General features: G+C 62.3%; 1 protein-coding gene across 1 annotated transcript; it reads right to left on the bottom strand.

The window, feature by feature from the left end:
* Window positions 1-267: 267 nt before the first annotated feature.
* On the bottom strand, window positions 268-19,843 carry USF1 (upstream transcription factor 1). Its single transcript, XM_059871222.1, has 11 exons — window positions 19,748-19,843; window positions 16,390-16,458; window positions 15,185-15,234; window positions 13,351-13,469; window positions 12,071-12,172; window positions 10,083-10,272; window positions 9,406-9,493; window positions 8,227-8,285; window positions 4,945-5,039; window positions 3,647-3,775; window positions 268-387 (listed from the first exon to the last, which is right to left on the bottom strand). The coding sequence occupies exons 1-11, from the start codon at window positions 19,804-19,806 to the stop codon at window positions 298-300; spliced, it is 1,050 nt and encodes a 349-aa protein (XP_059727205.1). The 5' UTR covers window positions 19,807-19,843; the 3' UTR covers window positions 268-297.
* Between the last annotated feature and the right edge of the window lie 362 nt (window positions 19,844-20,205).

Here is a 20,205-nt window from a genome sequence, read left to right as displayed (position 1 = left end):
GTGGGTGGGGGAGGGGCCCGCCGGGCCGAGAGCGTGGGGGGCGAATTTTGGGGTGCGGGGGCGACATTTTGGGGGAATTTGGGGGAATTTTGGGAAATTTGGGGAATTCTGGAGGGGGAGGGGGGTCACATGATTGGGGGGGGGGGAGGGGCAGAACCGAGCGCGGGGGGAGGGGCTGCGGGGGGATTTGGGGGTGCAGGGAGTGGATTTGGAGGTGGGGTTTTTTGGGGGGGGTCCCGGGGGGTTTTTGGGGTGCGGGCGGGTGGATTTTGGGGTGGATTTTGGGGTTTTTGGGGGTCAGTGGGTGTCGTTTTTGATGACGATCTCCAGCCCGTGCTGGCGCAGCTGCGCCCGCAGCAGCAGGTTCTTGTTCTTCAGCTCCTCCACCTGCGTTGGGACACCCCAAAACATCCCCCAGTGACCCCAAAACATCCAGCTGCACCCCAAAATATCCCCCAGGGCACTCCCAGTGCTCCCAGTACAGCCCAGTAACTCCCAGTGCTCCCCAGAACCCAAACCAGCACGTTCTTGTTCTTCAGCTCCTCCACCTGCGTTGGGACACCCCAAAACATCCCCCAGTGACCCCAAAACATCCCCAGTGACCCCAAACTATCCCCCTGCACCCCAAAACATCCCCCAGGGCACTCCCAGTGCTCCCAGTACAGCCCAGTAACTCCCAGTGCTCCCCAGAACCCAAACCTGCAGGTTCTGGTTCTTCAGCTCCTCCACCTGCGTGTATGGGGGTCAGACACCCCAAAATATCCCCCAAAATATCTCCCTGTACCCCAAAACATCCCCAGTGACCCCAAAATATCTCCCTGTACCCCAAAATATCCCACAGGGCACTCCCAGTGCTCCCAGTACAGCCCAGTAACCCCCGGGGCTCCCCAGAACCCAAACCAGCACGTTCTTGTTCTTCAGCTCCTCCACCTGTGTTGGGACACCCCAAAACATCCCCCAGTGACCCCAAAACATCCAACTGCACCCCAAAACATCCCCCAGTGACCCCAAAACATCCAACTGCACCCCAAAATATCCCCCAGGGCACTCTCAGTGCTCCCAGTACAGCCCAGTAACCCCCAGTGCTCCCCAGAACCCAAACCAGCAGGTTCTGGTTCTTCAGCTCCCCCACCTGCGTTTGGGGGGGTCAGACACCCCAAAATATCCCCCAAAATATCTCCCTGTACCCCAAAACATCCCCAGTGACCCCAAAACATCCAACTGCACCCCAAAATATCCCCCAGGGCACTCCCAGTGCTCCCAGTACAGCCCAGTAACCCCCAGTGCTCTCCAGAACCCAAACCTGCAGGTTCTGGTTCTTCAGCTCCTCCACCTGCATTGGGACACCCCAAAACATCTCCCAGTGACCCCAAAACATCCAACTGCACCCCAAAATATCCCCCAGTATGCTCCCAGTGCTCCCAGTACAGCCCAGTAACTCCCAGGGCTCCCCAGAACCCAAACCTGCAGGTTCTGGTTCTTCAGCTCCTCCACCTGCGTTGGGACACCCCAAAACATCCCCAGTGACCCCAATCTATCCCCCTGTACTCCAAAATATCCCCCAGTGACCCCAAAATATCCCCCTGTACCCCAAAATATCCCCCAGGGCACTCCCAGTGCTCCCAGTACAGCCCAGTAACCCCCAGTGCTCTCCAGAACCCAAACCTGCAGGTTCTGGTTCTTCAGCTCCCCCACCTGCATTGGGACACCCCAAAACATCCCCCAGTGACCCCAAAACATCCAACTGCACCCCAAAATATCCCCCAGTATGCTCCCAGTGCTCCCAGTACAGCCCAGTAACTCCCAGGGCTCCCCAGAACCCAAACCTGCAGGTTCTGGTTCTTCAGCTCCTCCACCTGCGTTTGGGGGGGTCAGACACCCCAAAATATCTCCCTGTACCCCAAAACATCCCCAGTGACCCCAAAACATCCAACTGCACCCCAAAATATCCCCCAGGGCACTCCCAGTGCTCCCAGTACAGCCCAGTAACCCCCGGGGCTCCCCAGAACCCAAACCAGCAGGTTCTGGTTCTTCAGCTCCTCCACCTGCGTTTGGGGGGTCAGACACCCCAAAATATCCCCCAAAATATCCCCCTGCACCCCAAAACATCCCCCAGTGACCCCAAAACATCCAACTGCACCCCAAAATATCCCCCAGGGCACTCCCAGTGCTCCCAGTACAGCCCAGTAACCCCCAGGGCTCCCCAGAACCCAAACCAGCAGGTTCTGGTTCTTCAGCTCCTCCACCTGCGTTGGGACACCCCAAAACATCCCCAGTGACCCCAAAACATCCAACTGCACCCCAAAATATCCCCCAGTATGCTCCCAGTGCTCCCAGTACAGCCCAGTAACTCCCAGTGCTCCCCAGAACCCAAACCAGCAGGTTCTGGTTCTTCAGCTCCTCCACCTGCGTTTGGGGGGGTCAGACACCCCAAAATATCCCCCTGCACCCCAAAACATCCCCAGTGACCACAAACTATCCCCCTGTACCCCAAAATATCCCCCAGGGCACTCCCAGTGCTCCCAGTACAGCCCAGTAACTCCCAGTGCTCCCCAGAACCCAAACCTGCAGGTTCTGGTTCTTCAGCTCCCCCACCTGCGTTTGGGGGGGGTCAGACACCCCAAAACATCCCCCAAAATATCTCCCTGTACCCCAAAATATCCCACAGGGCACTCCCAGTACTTCCCAGCCCCATTCCCAGTCCCTCCCAGTGCTCCCAGTCCCACCTGCTGGTGCAGCACCCCCTTGTCCATCTGCAGCTGCTCCAGGCCCATCGATCCCAATCCCAACTGATCCCAGTCCCATCCCATTGATCCCAGCTCCATCCCAGTGACCCCAATCCCATCTCAATGACTCCAATCCCATTCCCAGTCCCTCCCAGTGCTCCCAATCCCATTCCCAGTCCATCCCAGTTGCACTTGCTGGAGCAGCACCTCCCTGTCCATCTGCAGCTGCTCCAGGCCCATCCCATTGATCCCAATGACCCCAATGACATCCCATGACCCCAGTCCCATTCCAGCTCTATTCCCAGTGTTCCCAGTCCATCCCAATCCCATTCCCAGTCCCTCCCAGTGCTCCCAGTCCCATTCCCAGTCCCTCCCAGTCCCACCTGCTGGCGCAGCACCTCGTTGTCCATCTGCAGCTGGTCCGACTCCATCCCCATGACCCCGATCCCATCTCAATGACCCCAATCCCATTCCCAGTGCTCCCAGTCAATCCCAATCCCATTCCCAGTCCCTCCCAGCCCCATTCCCAGTTCCCCCCAGTCCCTCCCAGTCCCACCTGCTGGCGCAGCACCTCGTTGTCCATCTGCAGCTGCTCCAGGCCCATCCCCATGACCCCAACCCCATCCCAATGACCCCAATCCCATTCCCAGTGCTCCCAGTCAATCCCAATCCCATTCCCAGTCCCTCTCAGTGCTCCCAGTCCCATTCCCAGTCCCTCCCAGTCGCACCTGCTGCCGCAGCACCTCGTTGTCCATCTGCAGCTGGTCCGACTCCATCCCAATGACCCCAATCCCATCTCAATGACCCCAATCCCATCTCAATGACCCCAATCCCATTCCCAGTGCTCCCAGTCAATCCCAATCCCATTCCCAGTCCATCCCAGCCCCATTCCCAGTTCCCCCCAGTTCCCCCAGTCGCACCTGCTGCCGCAGCACCTCGTTGTCCATCTGCAGCTGGTCCAGGCCCTGCAGCTCCTCGCTCAGGCGCAGGTTGCTCTGCCGCAGCTCCTGGATGTAGTCGCAGGCCTTGGACAGGATCCCGCCCTTGCTCTGCGGGTGGGCGCGGGGTCACTGCCGGGAGCCGCGTCCCCAGCCGCCCCAAACCGTCCCAAACCGCCCCAAACCATCCCTAACTGCCCCAAATCACCCCAAATCATCCCAAACCATCCCCAACCGCCCCAAACCATCCCAAATCCCAAATCACCCCAAACCATCCCAAATCCCAAATCACCCCAAATCACCCCAAACCATCCCAAACCATCCCTAACTGCCCCAAATCACCCCAAACCATCCCAAACCACCCCAAATCCCAAATCCCAAACCGCCCCAAACCATCCCAAACCATCCCCAACCGCCCCAAACCATCCCAAATCCCAAATCACCCCAAACCATCCCAAATCATCCCCAACCGCCCCAAACCATCCCAAATCACCCCAAACCGTCCCTAACCGCCCCAAACCATCCCAAACCACCCCAAATCCCAAATCCCAAACCGCCCCAAATCACCCCAAACCATCCCTAACCGCCCCAAACCATCCCTAATCATCCCTAACTGCCCCAAATCCCAAATCCCAAATCACCCCAAATCATCCCCAACCGCCCCAAACCATCCCTAATCATCCCTAACTGCCCCAAATCACCCCAAATCATCCCAAACCGCCCCAAACTGCCCTGGATCATCCCAAACCATCCCAAACCATCCCTAACCGCCCCAAATCATCCCAAATCGCCCCAAATCATCCCAAATCGTTCCAAACCACCCCAAACCACCCCGGATCATCCCAAACCATCCCAAACCGCCCCAAACCATCCCCAGCCGCCCCAAACCGCCCCAAATCACCCCAAACCACCCCAAATCCCAAACCACCCCAAATCCCAAACCACTCCAAATCCCAAACCACCCCAAATCCCAAATCACCCCAAACCACCCCAAATCCCAAACCACCCCAAATCCCAAACCACTCCAAATCCCAAACCACCCCAAATCCCAAATCACCCCAAACCACCCCAAATCCCAAATCACCCCAAACCATCCCAAATCCCAAACCACCCCAAACCACCCCAAATCCCAAACCACCCCAAACCACCCCAAACCACCCCAAATCCCAAACCGCCCCAAATCCCAAACCGCCCCAAATCCCAAACCGCCCCAAATCCCAAACCACCCCAAATCCCAAATCCCCCCAAACCGCCCCAAACCGCCCCGAGCCGCCCCGGACCTGCCCGGATTTGGTGTTCTCCATGGAGCAGTCGGGGATGATCTTGGACAGCTGCACGATCCAGTTGTTGATCTTGTCCCGGCGCCGGCGCTCCACTGCAACGGGGATTGCCAGTGGGAACGGGATCGGGAACGGGATCGGGATTGGGAATGGGATTGGGATTGGGATTGGGAACGGGGATTGCCAGTGGGAACGGGATCGGGAACGGGATTGGGATTGGGAATGGGATTGGGAATGGGATTGGGATTGGGAACGGGGATTGCCAGTGGGAACGGGATCGGGAACGGGATTGGGAACGGGATTGGGATTGGGAATGGGATTGGGGATGGGATTGGGGATTGGGATTGGGAATGGGGATGGGATTGGGGATTGGGGATTGGGAATGGGATTGGGAATGGGATTGGGGATTGAGAACGGGATTGGGGATGGGATTTGGGATTGGGGTTGGGATTGGGGATGGGATTGGGGATTGGGAATGGGGATGGGGATTGGAATGGGGATTGGGATTGGGGATTGGGAATGGGATTGGGGATGGGAATGGGGATTGGGGATTGGGAATGAGATTGGGAATGGGAACGGGGATTGGGAACGGGATTGGGGATGGGATTTGGGATTGGGGATTGGGGATGGGATTGGGATTGGGAATGGGACTGGGAATGGGATTGGGGATTGGGGATTGGGGATGGGATTGGGATTGGGGATGGGATTGGGAATGGGATTGGGAACGGGGGAATTGGGAATGGGAACGGGGATTGCCAGTGGGAACGGGATTGGGAATGGGATTGGGGATTGGGAACGGGATTGGGGATTGGGAACGGGATTGGGGATGGGATTGGGGATTGGGAACGGGATTGGGGATTGGGAATGGGATTGGGAATGGGATTGGGGATTGGGAACGGGATTGGGGATTGGGAACGGGATTGGGAATGGGATTGGAAATAGGATTGGGGATTGGGAATGGGATTGGGAATGGGATTGGGAATCGGGAATGGGATTGGGAATGGGATTGGGAGCAGGGATTGGGAATGGGATGGGGAACGGGGAATTGGGAATGGGATTGGGAATGGGATTGGGAATGGGATTGGGAACGGGGGAGTTGGGAATGGGATTGGGAATGGGATTGGGAACAGGGGAGTTGGGAATGGGAAGGGGGATTCCCAGTGGAATTGGAATTGGGAATGGGAATTCCCAGTTGGGAATGGGGGAATTGGGGATGGGGAATTCCCGGTGGGAATGGGGCACTGGGAACTGGGGTGACCCCCAGGATCAGGGTGTCCCTTTGGGATCGGGGTGTCCCTTTAGGATTGGTGTGTCCCTTTGGGATGGGGGTGTCCCTTTGGGATGGGGGTGTCCCTTTGGGATCGGGGTGTCCCTCTGGGATCGGGGTGTTCCTCTGGGAGGGGGTGTCCCTTTGGGATCGGGGTGTCCCTCTGGGATCGGGGTGTCCCTTTGGGATGGGGGTGCTCCTCTGGGATGGGGGTGTCCCTTTGGGATCGGGGTGTCCCTCTGGGATCGGGGTGTCCCTTTGGGATCGGGGTGTCCCTCTGGGATCGGGGTGTCCCTTTGGGATCGGGGTGTCCCTCTGGGATCGGGGTGTCCCTTTGGAATGGGGGTGTCCCTCTGGGATCGGGGTGTCCCTTTGGGATGGCGGTGTCCCTTTGGGATCGGGGTGTCCCTTTGGGATGGCGGTGTCCCTTTGGGATGGGGGTGTCCCTTTGAGATCGGGGTGTCCCTCTGGGATTGGGGTGTCCCTCTGGGATCGGGGTGTCCCTCTGGGATCGGGGTGTCCCTTTGGGATCGGGGTGTCCCTTTGGGATCGCGGTGTCCCTTTGGGATCGGGGTGTCCCTCTGGGATCGGGGTGTCCCTTTGGGATGGGGGTGTCCCTTTGGGATGGGGGTGTCCCTCTGGAATGGGGGTGTCCCTCTGGGATCGGGGTGTCCCTCTGGGATCGGGGTGTCCCTCTGGAATGGGGGTGTCCCTCTGGGATCGGGGTGTCCCTTTGGGATGGAGGTGTCCCTTTGGGATGGGGGTGTCCCTTTGGGATGGGGGTGTCCCTTTGGGATGGGGGTGTCCCTCTGGGATCGGGGTGTCCCTCTGGGATCGGGGTGTCCCTCTGGAATGGGGGTGCTCCTCTGGGATCGGGGTGTCCCTTTGGGATCAGGGTGTCCCTTTGGGATCGGGGTGTCCCTTTGGAATGGGGGTGTTCCTCTGGGATGGGGGTGTCCCTTTAGGATTGGTGTGTCCCTTTGGGATGGGGTGTCCCTTTGGGATCGAGGTGTCCCTTTGGGATCAGGATGTCCTTTTGGGATCGGGGTGTCCCTCTGGGATCGGGGTGTCCCTCTGGGATGGGGGTGTCCCTTTGGAATTAGGGTGTCCCTCTGGGATGGGGGTGTCCCTTTGGGATCGGGGTGTCCCTCTGGGATCGGGGTGTCCCTTTGGGATGGGGGTGTCCCTTTTGGGATGGGGGTGTCCCTCTGGGATCGGGGTGTCCCTCAGGGATCGGGGTGTCCCTCAGGGATCAGGGTGTCCCTTTTGGGATCGGGGTGTCCCTTTGGGATCGGGGTGTCCCTTTTGGGATCGGGGTGTCCCTTTGGGATCGGGGTGTCCCTTTGGGATGGGGGTGTCCCTTTTGGGATGGGGGTGTCCCTTTGGGATCGGGGTGTCCCTCTGGGATCGGGGTGTCCCTTTGGGATCGGGGTGTCCCTCTGGGATCGGGGTGTCCCTTTGGGATGGGGGTGTCCCTCTGGGATCGGGGTGTCCCTTTGGGATCAGGGTGTCCCTCTGGGATCGGGGTGTCCCTCTGGGATCAGGGTGTCCCTTTGGGATCGGGGTGTCCCTCTGGGATCGGGGTGTCCCTCTGGGATCAGGGTGTCCCTTTGGGATGGGGGTGTCCCTTTGGGATCAGGGTGTCCCTTTGGGATGGGGGTGTCCCTTTGGGATCGGGGTGTCCCTTTGGGATCGGGGTGTCCCTCTGGGATCAGGGTGTCCCTTTGGGATGGGGGTGTCCCTCTGGGATCGGGGTGTCCCTTTGGGATTGCGGTGTCCCTCTGGGATCAGGGTGTTCCTCTGGGATCGGGGTGTCCCTCTGGGATGGGGGTGTCCCTCTGGGATCGGGGCGTCCCTCTGGGATCGGGGTGTCCCTCTGGGATCGGGGTGTCCCTCTGGGATGGGGGTGTCCCTTTGGGATCAGGGTGTCCCTCTGGGATCGGGGTGTCCCTCTGGGATCGGGGTGTCCCTCTGGGATCAGGGTGTCCCTCTGGGATCGGGTCCCCCCCCGGTACCTTCGTTGTGCTGGGCCCGGCGCTTCTCATCCCGCGTGGCTCGGGGAGCCTCCGACTTCCTGGGGAGGGGCACAGGTGGGCACAGGTGTGGCCCAGGTGTGCCCAGGCCTGTCTGGGTGTGTCCAGGTGTGTCTCAGATGTACCCAGGTGTGTTTGGGTGTGTCCTGGGTGGGGTCCAGGTGTGTGCCAAGTATATCCCAGGTGTGTCTGGGAGTAGCCCTGGTGTATCCCTGGTGCGTCCAGGTGTGATTGGGTGTGCCCAGGTATGTTGGGGTGTGTCCCAGGTGTGCCCAGGTGTGTTTGGGTGTGTCCCAGGTGTATCTGGGTGTGCCCCACGTGTGTTTGGGTGTGCCCAGGTATGTTTGGGTGTGTCCCAGGTGTATCTGGGTGTGTCCCAGGTGTGTCTGGGAGTAGCCCTGGTGTATCCCTGGTGCATCCAGGTGTGATTGGGTGTGCCCAGGTATGTTGGGGTGTGTCCCAGGTGTGCCCAAGTGTGTTTGGGTGTGTCCCAGGTGTATCTGGGTATGCCCCAGGTGTGTTTGGGTGTGTCCCAGGTGTGTCCTGGCTGTCCCCAAGTGTGTTTGGGTGTGTCCCAGGTGTGATTGGGTGTGCCCAGGTATGTTGGGGTGTGTCCCAGGTGTGCCCAGGTGTGTTTGGGTGTGTCCCAGGTGTATCTGGGTGTGCCTCAGGTGTGTTTGGGTGTGTCCCAGGTTTATCTGGGTGTGCCCCAGGTATGTCCTGGGTGTCCCCAAGTGTGTTTGGGTGTGTCCCAGGTGTATCTGGGTGTGCCCCAGGTGTGTTTGGGTGTGTCCCAGGTGTGATTGGGTGTGTCCCAGGTATGTTGGGGTGTGTCCCAGGTGTGCCCAGGTGTGTTTGGGTGTGTCCCAGGTGTATCTGGGTGTGCCCCAGGTGTGATTGGGTGTGCCCAGGTGTGCCCAAGTGTGTTTGGGTGTGTCCCAGGTGTATCTGGGTGTGCCCCAGGTGTGTCCTGGGTGTCCCCAAGTGTGTTTGGGTGTGTCCCAGGTGTATCTGGGTGTGCCCCAGGTGTGTTTGGGTGTGTCCCAGGTTTATCTGGGTGCGCCCCAGGTGTGTTTGGGTGTGTCCCAGGTGTGCCCTAGGTGTGCCCTAGGTGTGCCCAGGTGTGTCCCAGGTGTGCCCCAGGTGTGCCCAGGTACTCACGGGGAGTAGGGGTGTGCGCGGGGGGCGATGGAGCGCTGGGCCCCCCCCGGGAGCACCTCCTGTGGTGACATCATCACGAAAAACTGCCCTGGAGCCCAGAGCCACAGGTGAGAGCCCAACCCCACAGGTGAGAGCCAAAAACCCACAGGTGAGAGCCCAAAGGCATCCACCCAACCCAGGTGACCCCAAACCCGCCCAGGTGAGTCCCAACCCATTTCAGGTGGCCCCAAGGCCGCCTAGGTGACCCCAAACCCAACCCAGACACCCCAAACCCTGCCCAGGTGAGCCCCATTTCAGTTCAGGTGCCCCCAAACCCTGCACAGGTGAGCCCCATTTCAGTTCAGGTGCCCCCAAACCCGCCCAGGTGAGCCCAAATTCACTTTAGGTGCCCCCAAACCCATCCAGGTGAGCTCCATTTCAATTCAGGTGCCCCCAGACCCGCCCAGGTGAGTCCCAACCCATTTCAAGTGCCCCTAACCCATCCAGGTGAGCTCCATTTCAATTCAGGTGCCCCCAGACCCACCCAGGTGAGCTCCATGTCAGTTCAGGAGCCCCCAAGCCCGCCCAGGTGACCCCAAATCCAACCCAGGTGCCCCCAGACCCACCCAGGTGAGCCCCATGTCAGTTCAGGCGCCCCCAGGCGCGCCCAGGTGAGTCCCTCGCGGCCAGGCGCTCACCTGTGGGCGTGGGCTGGCCCAGCAGCGCCTCGGAGCTCTGCGTGGTGACCACGGCGGTGGCGGCGGTGGCGGCGGTGGCGGCGGCGCCGTCGGCCACGCCCGCGGCAGGGAAGTAGGTGTAGTGGGTCTCGCTGGGAGCCGCCTCCGAGTCCACCTGCTCCTCGCTGGTGAACGCGCCCTGGATCACCGCCTGAGCCCGGGACAGGTGAGACAGGTGAGGGACGGGGGGGACAGGTGGGGGACAGGTGGGGGACGGGGGGGGGGACAGGTGAGGGACAGGTGGGAGACAGGTGAGGGACGGGGGGGACAGGTGGGACAGGTGGGAGACAGGTGGGAGACAGGTGAGGGACAGGTGGGAGACAGGTGAGGGATGGGGGGGACAGGTGGGGGACAGGTGGGGGATGGGGGGGACAGGTGGGGGACAGGTGAGGGAGACAGGTGGGAGACAGGTGAGGGACAGGTGAGGGACAGGTGGGGAACAGGTGAGGGACAGGTGAGGGAGACAGGTGAGGGAGACAGGTGAGGGAGACAGGTGAGGGAGACAAGTGAGGGAGACAGGTGAGGGAGACAGGTGGGACACAGGTGAGGGACAGGTGAGACAGGTGAGAAATGGGGGGACAGGTGGGAGACAGGTGATGGATGGGGGGGACAGGTGGGGGATGGGGGGGGACAGGTGGGGGACAGATGGGAGACAGGTGGGACACAGGTGGGGGATGGGGGGGACAGGTGGGAGACAGGTGAGGGATGGGGGGGACAGGTGGGGGACAGGTGGGGGATGGGGGGGGACAGGTGGGGGACAGGTGAGGGACAGGTGGGGAACAGGTGAGGGACAGGTGAGGGAGACAGGTGAGGGAGACAAGCGAGGGAGACAAGTGAGGGAGACAGGTAGGACACAGGTGAGGGACAGGTGAGACAGGTGAGAGATGGGGGACAGGGGAGGGACACAGGTGAGGGACACAGGTGAGGGACAGGTGAGGGATGTGTGGGACAGGTGAGAGACACAGGTGAGGGACAGGTGAGAGATGGTACACAGGTGAGGGACAGGTGAGAGATGGGGGGACACTTGGGGGACAGGTGAGGGACAGGTGGGGGACAGGTGGGGGACACAGGTGGGACACAGGTGAGGGAGAGGTGGGGGACAGGTGAAGGACAGGTGAAGGACAGGTGAAGGATGTGTGGGACAGGTGAGAGACACAGGTGAGGGACAGGACACAGGTGAGGGACAGGTGAGAGATGGGGGGACACTTGGGGAACAGGTGAGGGACAGGTGAGAGATGGGGTACAGGGGAGGGACACAGGTGGGGGACAGGTGAGACAGGTGAGAGATGGGGGACAGGGGAGGGACACAGGTGCGACACAGGTGAGGGACAGGTGAGGGATGTGTGGGACAGGTGAGAGACACAGGTGAGGGACAGGTGAGGGACAGGTGAGAGACAGGACACAGGTGAGGGACACGTAGGACACAGGTGAAGGACAGGTGAGAGATGGGGGACAGGTGACGGACACAGGTGGGGACAGGTGTGGGACAGGTGAGGACAGATGAGACAGGTGAGGGACAAGTGGAATAGGTGAGGGACAGGTGGGATAAGTGAGAGGGATAGGGGAGGGACAGGTGAGACATGGGACAGGTGTGGGACAGGTGAGGGAATGGAGGGACAGGTGAGGGAGGTAGGGCATAGGTAGGACAGGTGTGGGACAGGTGAGACACAGGTGGGACACAGGTGAGGGACAGGTAAGACAAATGACAGACAAGTAAGACAACTGAGACACAGGTGAGGTGGGACACAGGTGAGGCACAGGACACAGGTGTCACCCTGCCCCATGGCACACCTGGGTCACCACCTGGGTGGGGCACAGGTGAGGCCCAGGGCATGGCAGGGGGTGTGGCAGTGGGCGTGGCCATGTGACACACCTGTGCCATGGATTGGGTGGGGCACAGGTGGGGTGGGGACAGTGGTTGTGGCAGTGGGCGTGGCCAGGTGACGCACCTGTGTCATGGACTGTGTGGCCGGGTAGCCGCTGATGGCGCTGGTGCCCTCGGTCTGCGCGTCCAGCTGCCCGTCAGCCACCTGGATCACCCGGTACATCACCTGGGGACAGGTGGGACACAGGTGAGACAGAGACCCCCAGAGTCACCCAGTGACACCACCTGGATCACCTGGGACAGGTGGGACACTCAGGTGTGTCACCACCTGGATCACCTAGTACATCACCTGCCACAGGTGGGACGCCTCACACAGGTGTGACACAGAAACCTCCCCAGAGCCACCCCACAGCGTCCCCCAGGTGTGCCCAGGTGTGCCCAGGTGTGCTACACCTGCTCTTGGTCTGCAACCAAAGCCCACCAACCCCCTGGTACCCCCCGAGGTCACCCCAGGTGAATCCCCAGGTGTAACCCAGGTGTATCCCAGGTGTACCCAGGTGCACTCCATGTCTATCCAAGGTGCCCCCAGGTGTACCCAGGTGCCCCCAGGTGCACTCCATGTCTATCCAAGGTGCCCCCAGGTGTATCCCAGGTGTACTCAGGTACCCCCAGGTGTACTCCAGGTGTACCCAGGTGCCCTCAAGTGTACTCCATGTGTATCCCAGGTGTACCCAGGTGTATCCCAGGTGTACTCAGGTGCCCCCAGGTGTACCCAGGTGCCCCCAGGTATACTCCAGGTGTATCCCAGGTGTACCCAGGTGTATCCCAGGTGTACTCAGGTGCCCCCAGGTGTACCCAGGTGCCCCCAGGTATACTCCAGGTGTATCCCAGGTGTAGCCAGGTGCTCCCAGGTGTGCCCAAGTGTAACCAGGTGCCCCCAGGTGTACTCCATGTCTATCCAAGGTGCCCCCAGGTGTACTCCAGGTGTACCCAGGTGCCCTCAAGTGTACTCCATGTGTATCCCAGGTGTACCCAGGTGTATCCCAGGTGTACTCAGGTGCTCCCAGGTGTACCCAGGTGCCCCCAGGTATACTCCAGGTGTATCCCAGGTGTAGCCAGGTGCTCCCAGGTGTGCCCAAGTGTAACCAGGTGCCCCCAGGTGTGCCCAGGTGTAGCCCAGGTGCCCTCAAGCCTCCCCAGGTGCCCTCCAAGTGTGCCCAGGTGTATCCCAGGTGTGCCCAGGTGTACTCCAGGTGCCCCCAGGTGCACCCAGCTGTACTCCAGATGTTCCCAGGTGTATCCCAGGTGTATCCCAGTGTATCCCAGGTGTGCCCAGGTGTGCCCAGGTGTATCCCAGGTGTATCCCAGGTGTGCCCAGGTGTGCCAGGTGTGCCAGGTGGGTACCTGCGTGCCGCCGCCCTCGGTCCTGAACACATACTTGACGCCGGGGTCGGGGAAGGTGGCGGCCGATTGGATGCTGGCGATGGCCACGCTCGTGGGGTCCTCGCCCGTGGCCACCGAGCCTGGGGGGACACGGCATGGGGGGCACCCCAAATTGGGGAGGGGCACCCCAAACTGGGGGGACACTGCATGTGGGGCACCCCAAATTGGGGAGGGGTACCCAAACTGGGGGGACACGGCATGGGGGGCACCCCAAATTGGGGAGGGGTACCCAAACTGGGGAGGGACAGCCCAAATTGGGGAGGGGTACCCTAAACTGGGGGGGGGCACCCCAAATTGGGGAGGGGTACCCTAAACTGGGGGGGGCACCCCAAATTGGGGAGGGGTACCCTAAACTGGGGGGACACGGCACGGGGGGCACCCCAAATTGGGGAGGGGTACCCTAAACTGGGGAGGGACACCCCAAATTGGGGAGGGGTACCCTAAACTGGGGAGGGACACCCCAAATTGGGGAGGGGTACCCTAAACTGGGGAGGGACACCCCAAATTGGGGAGGGGTACCTTAAACTGGGGAGGGGTACCGCAAACTGGGGAGGGGTACCGCAAACTGGGGAGGGGTACCCTAAACTGGGGGGACACAGCATTGGGGGGCACTCCAAATTGGGGAGGGGTACCCAAACTGGGGAGGGACACCCCAAATTGGGGAGAGGTACCCTAAACTGGGGAGGGACACCCCAAATTGGGGAGGGGTACCCAAACTGGGGAGGGGTACCCCAAATTGGGGAGGGGTACCGTAAAGTGGGGGGACACGGCATGGGGGGCACCCCAAAATGGGGAGGGGTACCCTAAACTGGGGAGGGGTACCCCAAATTGGGGAGGGGTACCCTAAACTGGGGGGGCATGGCATTGGGGAGGCCACCCCAAATTGGGGAGGGGTACCCAAACTGGGGGGACACGGCATGGGGGGCACCCCAAATTGGGGAGGGGTACCCTAAACTGGGGAGGGACACCCCAAATTGGGGAGGGGTACCCTAAACTGGGGGTGGCACCCCAAATTGGGGAGGGGTACCTTAAACTGGGGAGGGGTACCCCAAATTGGGGAGGGGTACCCAAACTGGGGGGACACGGCATGGGGGGCACCCCAAATTGGGGAGGGGTACCCTAAACTGGGGAGGGACACCCCAAATTGGGGAGGGGTACCCTAAACTGGGGGTGGCACCCCAAATTGGGGAGGGGTACCTTAAACTGGGGAGGGGTACTCCAAATTGGGGAGGGGTACCCTAAACTGGGGGGACACGGCATGGGGGGCACCCCAAAATGGGGAGGGACACCCTAAATTGGGGGGACACAGCATGTGGGGCACCCCAAATTGGGGAGGGGTACCTTAAACTGGGGAGGGGTACCCTAAACTGGGGAGGGGTACCCCAAATTGGGGAGGGGTACCCTAAACTGGGGGGGCATGGCATGTGGGGCACCCCAAATTAGGGAGAGGTACCTTAAACTGGGGAGGGGTACCTTAAACTGGGGAGGGGGTACCCCAAATTGGGGAGGGGTACCCTAAACTGGGGGGACATGGCATTGGGGGGGGCCACCTCAAATTGGGGAAGGGTACCCCAAACTGGAGAGGGGGGAACTCCAAACTGGGGGAGATGTGCACTGGGGAGGAGCACCCCAAACTGGGGAGGGGGACACGGGATTGGGGGGGACATACCTGAAATGGGGGAGGGGGCAGATCCCCCCCAAAGACCCCAAAACCTCCCCAATCCCCCCCTCCCCCAGAGACCCCAAAACCTCCCCAAATCCCCCCCAAACCCCAATTTCGGGGTCCCCCCCTCACCTTCCTGGATCTGCACCGTCCCCTCCTCGGTCTCGGCTGCTTTTTGCTGCCTGGGGAGGGGGGAACAAAACAGTGAGGGGGGGTCCCCGAGCCCCCCAAAACCCCCAGCCCCAAATCTGGGACACCCCCAAATCCCCCACCCCTCGTGTGTCCCACCCATGGGGCAGTTTTGGGGGGTCTTGGGGCCATTTTGGGGTCCCAGAGCAGATTTTGGGGGGGATCGTTGTGTAGTTTTAGGGGGTCCCAGATGAGATTTGGAGATCCTGGAGCAGTTTGGGGGGGTCCCAGGTCAAAGTTTTGGGGTGCTGGGTCAGATTTGGGGGTGCTGGGGCCATGCTGGGGTCCCAGGTGGGTTCTGGGGTTCCCAGGTGAGTTGTGGGGGTCCCAGAGCAGGTTTTGGGGTCCCAGGTGGGTTTTGGGGTCCCAGAGGAGATGTTAGGGTCCCAGAGCAGGTTTTGGGGTCTGGGTGGGTTTTGGGGGTCCCAGGTGGGTGTTGGGGTCCCAGAGCAGGTTTTGGGGTCCCAGGTAGGTTTTGGGGTCCCAGAGGAGATGTTAGGGTCCCAGAGCAGGTTTTGGGGTCCCAGGTGGGTTTTGGGGGTCACAGGTGAGTTCTGGGGCTCTCAGAGCAGATTTTGGGGGTCCTAGAGCAGATTTTTGGGGTCCCAGGTGGGTTTTGGGGTCCCAGAGCAGGTTTTGGGGTCCCAGGTGGGTTCTGGGGGTCCCAGAGCAGATTTTGGGGGTCCCAGAGCAGATTTTTGGGGTCCCATGGCAGGTTTTGGGGTCCCAGGTGGGTTTTGGGGTCCCATGGCAGGTTTTGGGGTCCCAGGTGGGTTTTGGGGTCCCATGGCAGGTTTTGGGGTCCCAGGTGGGTTTTGGGGTTCCCATGGCAGGTTTTGGGGTCCCAGGTGAGAGTTTGGGGTCCCATGGCAGGTTTTGGGGTCCCAGGTGGGTTCTGGGGTTCCCAGAGTTGGTTTTGGGGTCCCAGGTGGGTTTTGGGGTCCCATGGCAGGTTTTGGGGTCCCAGGTGGGTTTTGGGGTCCCATGGCAGGTTTTGGGGTCCCAGGTGAGAGTTTGGGGTCCCATGGCAGGTTTTGGGGTCCCAGGTGGGTTTTGGGGTCCCAGAGCAGGTTTTGGGGTCCCATGGCAGGTTTTGGGGTCCCAGGTGGGTTTTGGGGTCCCATGGCAGGTTTTGGGGTCCCACTCACCCCTTCATGGCTCGGCTCCCTCGGGCATCAGCGGGGCGGGAGCGGAGCAGCCTCACAGCCTTCAGAGCCCTGTGGGGACAGCGGGGTCAGGGACACGGGGACACGGGGACAGCGGGGTCAGCGGGGTCAGGGACATGGGGACAGCGGGGTCAGCGGGACAGCGGGGTCAGGGACATGGGGACACAGGGACAGCGGGGTCAGGGACACGGGGACAGCGGGACAGCGGGGTCAGGGACACGGGGACACGGGGACACGGGGACAGCGGGGTCAGGGACATGGGGACAGCGGGGTCAGGGACATGGGGACACGGGGACACGGGGACAGGGACATGGGGACAGTGGGGTCAGGGACACGGGGACACGGGGACACGGGGTCAGGGACACGGGGACAGCAGGGTCAGGGACACAGGGAAAGCGGGGTCAGGGAAATGGGGACATGGGGACAGCGGGGTCAGGGACATGGGGACACGGGGACACGGGGTCAGGGACACGGGGACAGCGGGGTCAGGGACACGGGGACACAGGGACAGCGGGGTCAGGGACATGGGGACACAGGGACACGGGGACACGGGGACAGCGGGGTCAGGGACACAGGGAAAGCGGGGTCAGGGAAATGGGGACATGGGGACAGCAGGGTCAGGGACATGGGGACATGGGGACAGTGGGGTCAGGGACATGGGGACATGGGGACAGTGGGGTCAGGGACACGGGGACACAGGGACACGGGGACACGGGGACAGCGGGGTCAGGGACATGGGGACACAGGGACACGGGGACAGCAGGGTCAGGGACATGGGGACATGGGGACAGCGGGGTCAGGGACACGGGGACACAGGGACACGGGGACAGCAGGTTCAGGGACATGGGGACACAGGGACATGCAGACAGCAGGGACAGGGACACGGGGACATGGGGACATGGGGACAGCGGGGTCAGGGACACGGGGACACGGGGACAGCGGGGTCAGGGACACCGTGACACGGGGACATGGGGACACGGGGACATGGGGACAGCAGGGTCAGGGACACAGGGAGACGGGGACAGCCGGGTCAGGGACACGGGGACACGGGGGCAGTGGGAACAGTGGGGTCAGGGACATGGGGACACGGGGACATGGGGAAATGGGGACACAGGGACAGCGGGATCAGGGACATGGGGACAGCAGGGACAGTGGGGTCAGGGACATGGGGACAGCAGGTCAGGGACATGGGGACACAGGGACGGGGGGGTCAGGGACATGGGGACAGTGAAGTCAGGGACATGGGGACACGGGGAAATGGGGACATGGGGACAACGGGGTCAGGGACACCAGAACACAGGGACAGGAGGGTTAGGGACAGCAGGACATGGGGACACTGGGGTCAGGGACATTGGGACACAAGAGACATCAGGGTGAGGGACAGCAGGGTCAGAGATGTTGGGAGACAGGGACAGCAGGACACAAGGACAGCAGGACACAGGGACAATGGGGTTGAGGACACTGGGGTCAGGGACAAGGGGACACAGGGACACCAGGATATAGGGACACTGGGGCCAGGGACAGGACAGGGACATGGGGGTGGGGACAGGACCAGGGATGGGGACAGGGACACAGGGACAGGCAGACAGGGACAAGGGGGAGTCAGGGATGGGGACAGGCTCAGGGAAAGGGACATGGGGACATGGACACGGGATGGGGTCAGGGACAGGGGGGTCAGGGACAGGACAGGGACACAGGATGGGGACAGGGACACAGGGGTGGGGACAGGGATGGGGATAGGGACACGGGATGGGGTCAGGGTCAGGACAGGGACACAGGATGGGGACAGGGACACAGGGGTGGGGACAGGGATGGGGACAGGGACAGGGATGGGGACAGGGATGGGGACAGGGACACAGGGATGGGGACAGGGACACAGGGATGGGGACAGGGATGGGGTCAGGGTCAGGACAGGGACACAGGATGGGGACAGGGACACAGGGATGGGGACAGGGATGGGGACAGGGATGGGGACAGGGACACAGGATGGGGAAAGGGACACAGGGGATGGCGACAGGGGTGGGGACAGGACCAGGATGGGACAAGGATGGGACACTGGGACAGGACACTGGCCATCCTGACCAGATACTGGCCACCACCATGGCACACTGGTCACCACCATGGGACACTGGCCACCATGATGGGACAGTGGCCACTGTGACCTGACACTGGTCACCACCATGGGACACTGGCCACCATGATGGGACAGCGGCCACCACAATTGAGCAGTGGCCACCACCTGTGACCACAGCCACCTCCAGGTGTCCCCTCACTGCCCCCTTCCTCCCCATGTGACAACGCATCCCCAAAGCCACACAGCTTGTCCCCAAAGCCACCAGCTCCCACAGGGTGGCACTTTGGGGTCACCCCAAAGTGGCTGTAACCTCCCCCTCAGTGTCCCTGGTGTCACCCCAAGCAGTGGCAGTGACACCACGGCCACCCCAGTGTCACCCCAGAGGGCAGGGGGGGCTGTCCCTTGTCACCTGCCCCGGGATGGGGAAATGGGGGGACACAGGGGGAGGTGACAAGTTGGGGGTCACTGGGGGGGGGGGGGGTGACAGATGGGGGTTATGGATGAGGGGGTGACAGTGACACACCCAGAGGGACAAGAACGGGAGGGGGACATTCAGTGGGGTGACATGAAGGGGGGTGACAGTGACGGGGGGGCACAAAAGGGGGGGGTGACAAAACCGGAGGGGGATGACAGTGACAGAGCTGGGGGGCAGGAAGGGGGTGACAGAGTGGGGACACACAAAGGGGGGTGACACGGAGCGGGGGTGACAGGAAGGGGGAGGTGACACGAAGGGGGAGGTGACACGGAGAGGGGGTGACACCGAGAGGGGGTGACACGGAGGGGGAGGTGACATGGGGGGAGGGGACAGACACGGAGGGGGGATGACAAACTGAGGGGTGACAGCGACAGAGTGGGGACACACACACGGGGGGGGGGACAGAGGGGGGGAGGCGACACAAAAGGGGTGACAAAGTGGGGGGGGTGGACCCACAACGGTGGCGCCACTGCCACAGCGCGGGGGGGCGCGACACGAAACGGTAACAAAGTGGGGGGGTGGGGGGGGGTGGCGACACTCCCGGGGGTGACACCGACACACGGGGGGGGGTGGTTACCGAGCGGGGGGAGGGGACAGCACCGGGGGGTGACAGTGACACCCCGCTGCGCGCGCCTGAGGGGGGGTCACCCCCGCCGCCCCCCCCCGCCCCTCCCCCCGGGCCCGGCGGGCGCGGCCGCTCCCTCCCCCGCCGCGGGGGCCGTGCCGGGGCCTCGGTGCCGCCGTTACCGGCGGGGTTGGCCCCCCGGGGCCGCCCGGGCCCCCCCCGGTACCTCTCGGCCTCGGGCCCTGCGCGCCTTCGGCCCCTTGTCTCGCCATGGGCCCCGCACATGCGCACGGCGCCGCCGCGCCGCCATCTTGGGCGCGGGCGGAAGTTCCCCCCTCACGCGGCCCCGGCCCGGCTTCGCGCCGCCATCTTGGGCCGGGGCGCCGCGCCGCAGCGCCGCGCCGCCATCTTGGCGCCGGGCAGGGCCGCCCTCACGGCCGGGCGCCATCTTAGCGCGCTGCCCCGCGGGCGGCGCCATCTTAGACGGCGAAGGAGCGCGGCGCTTCCGCTACCCCCGCCGCCATCTTGGGTGAGGGCGGCGCCATGTTGGAAGAGGGCGGCGCTCGGTGAGGGCCGCGATGGCGGCGTGGGAACAGGGCCGGGCGCTGCCGAGGGTGAGGTATCCCCGCCCGGCTCGTCGGGACCGGAGAGGTTTTGGGGGATGCGCCTGGAGAGCCCGGACCG

The sequence above is a fragment of the Haemorhous mexicanus genome, chromosome 31, assembly GCF_027477595.1.
Source record: "Haemorhous mexicanus isolate bHaeMex1 chromosome 31, bHaeMex1.pri, whole genome shotgun sequence".
Taxonomy (NCBI): Eukaryota; Metazoa; Chordata; class Aves; order Passeriformes; family Fringillidae; genus Haemorhous; species Haemorhous mexicanus.
The sequence above is the reverse complement of the archived record's forward strand: the minus strand, read 5'-3'. Positions and strand labels throughout refer to the sequence as shown.

Coding starts and splice junctions, on each gene's coding strand:
- USF1 (XM_059871222.1), bottom strand. CDS start 19,806: ATGTGCGGGGCCCATGGCGAGACAAGGGGCCGAAGGCGCGCAGGGCCC. Junction 13,470..15,184: donor GACGGTGCAGATCCAGGAAG/GTGAGGGGGGGA, acceptor GTGTCCCCCCAG/GCTCGGTGGCCACGGGCGAG. Junction 12,173..13,350: donor CCGAGGGCGGCGGCACGCAG/GTACCCACCTGG, acceptor ACCTGTCCCCAG/GTGATGTACCGGGTGATCCA.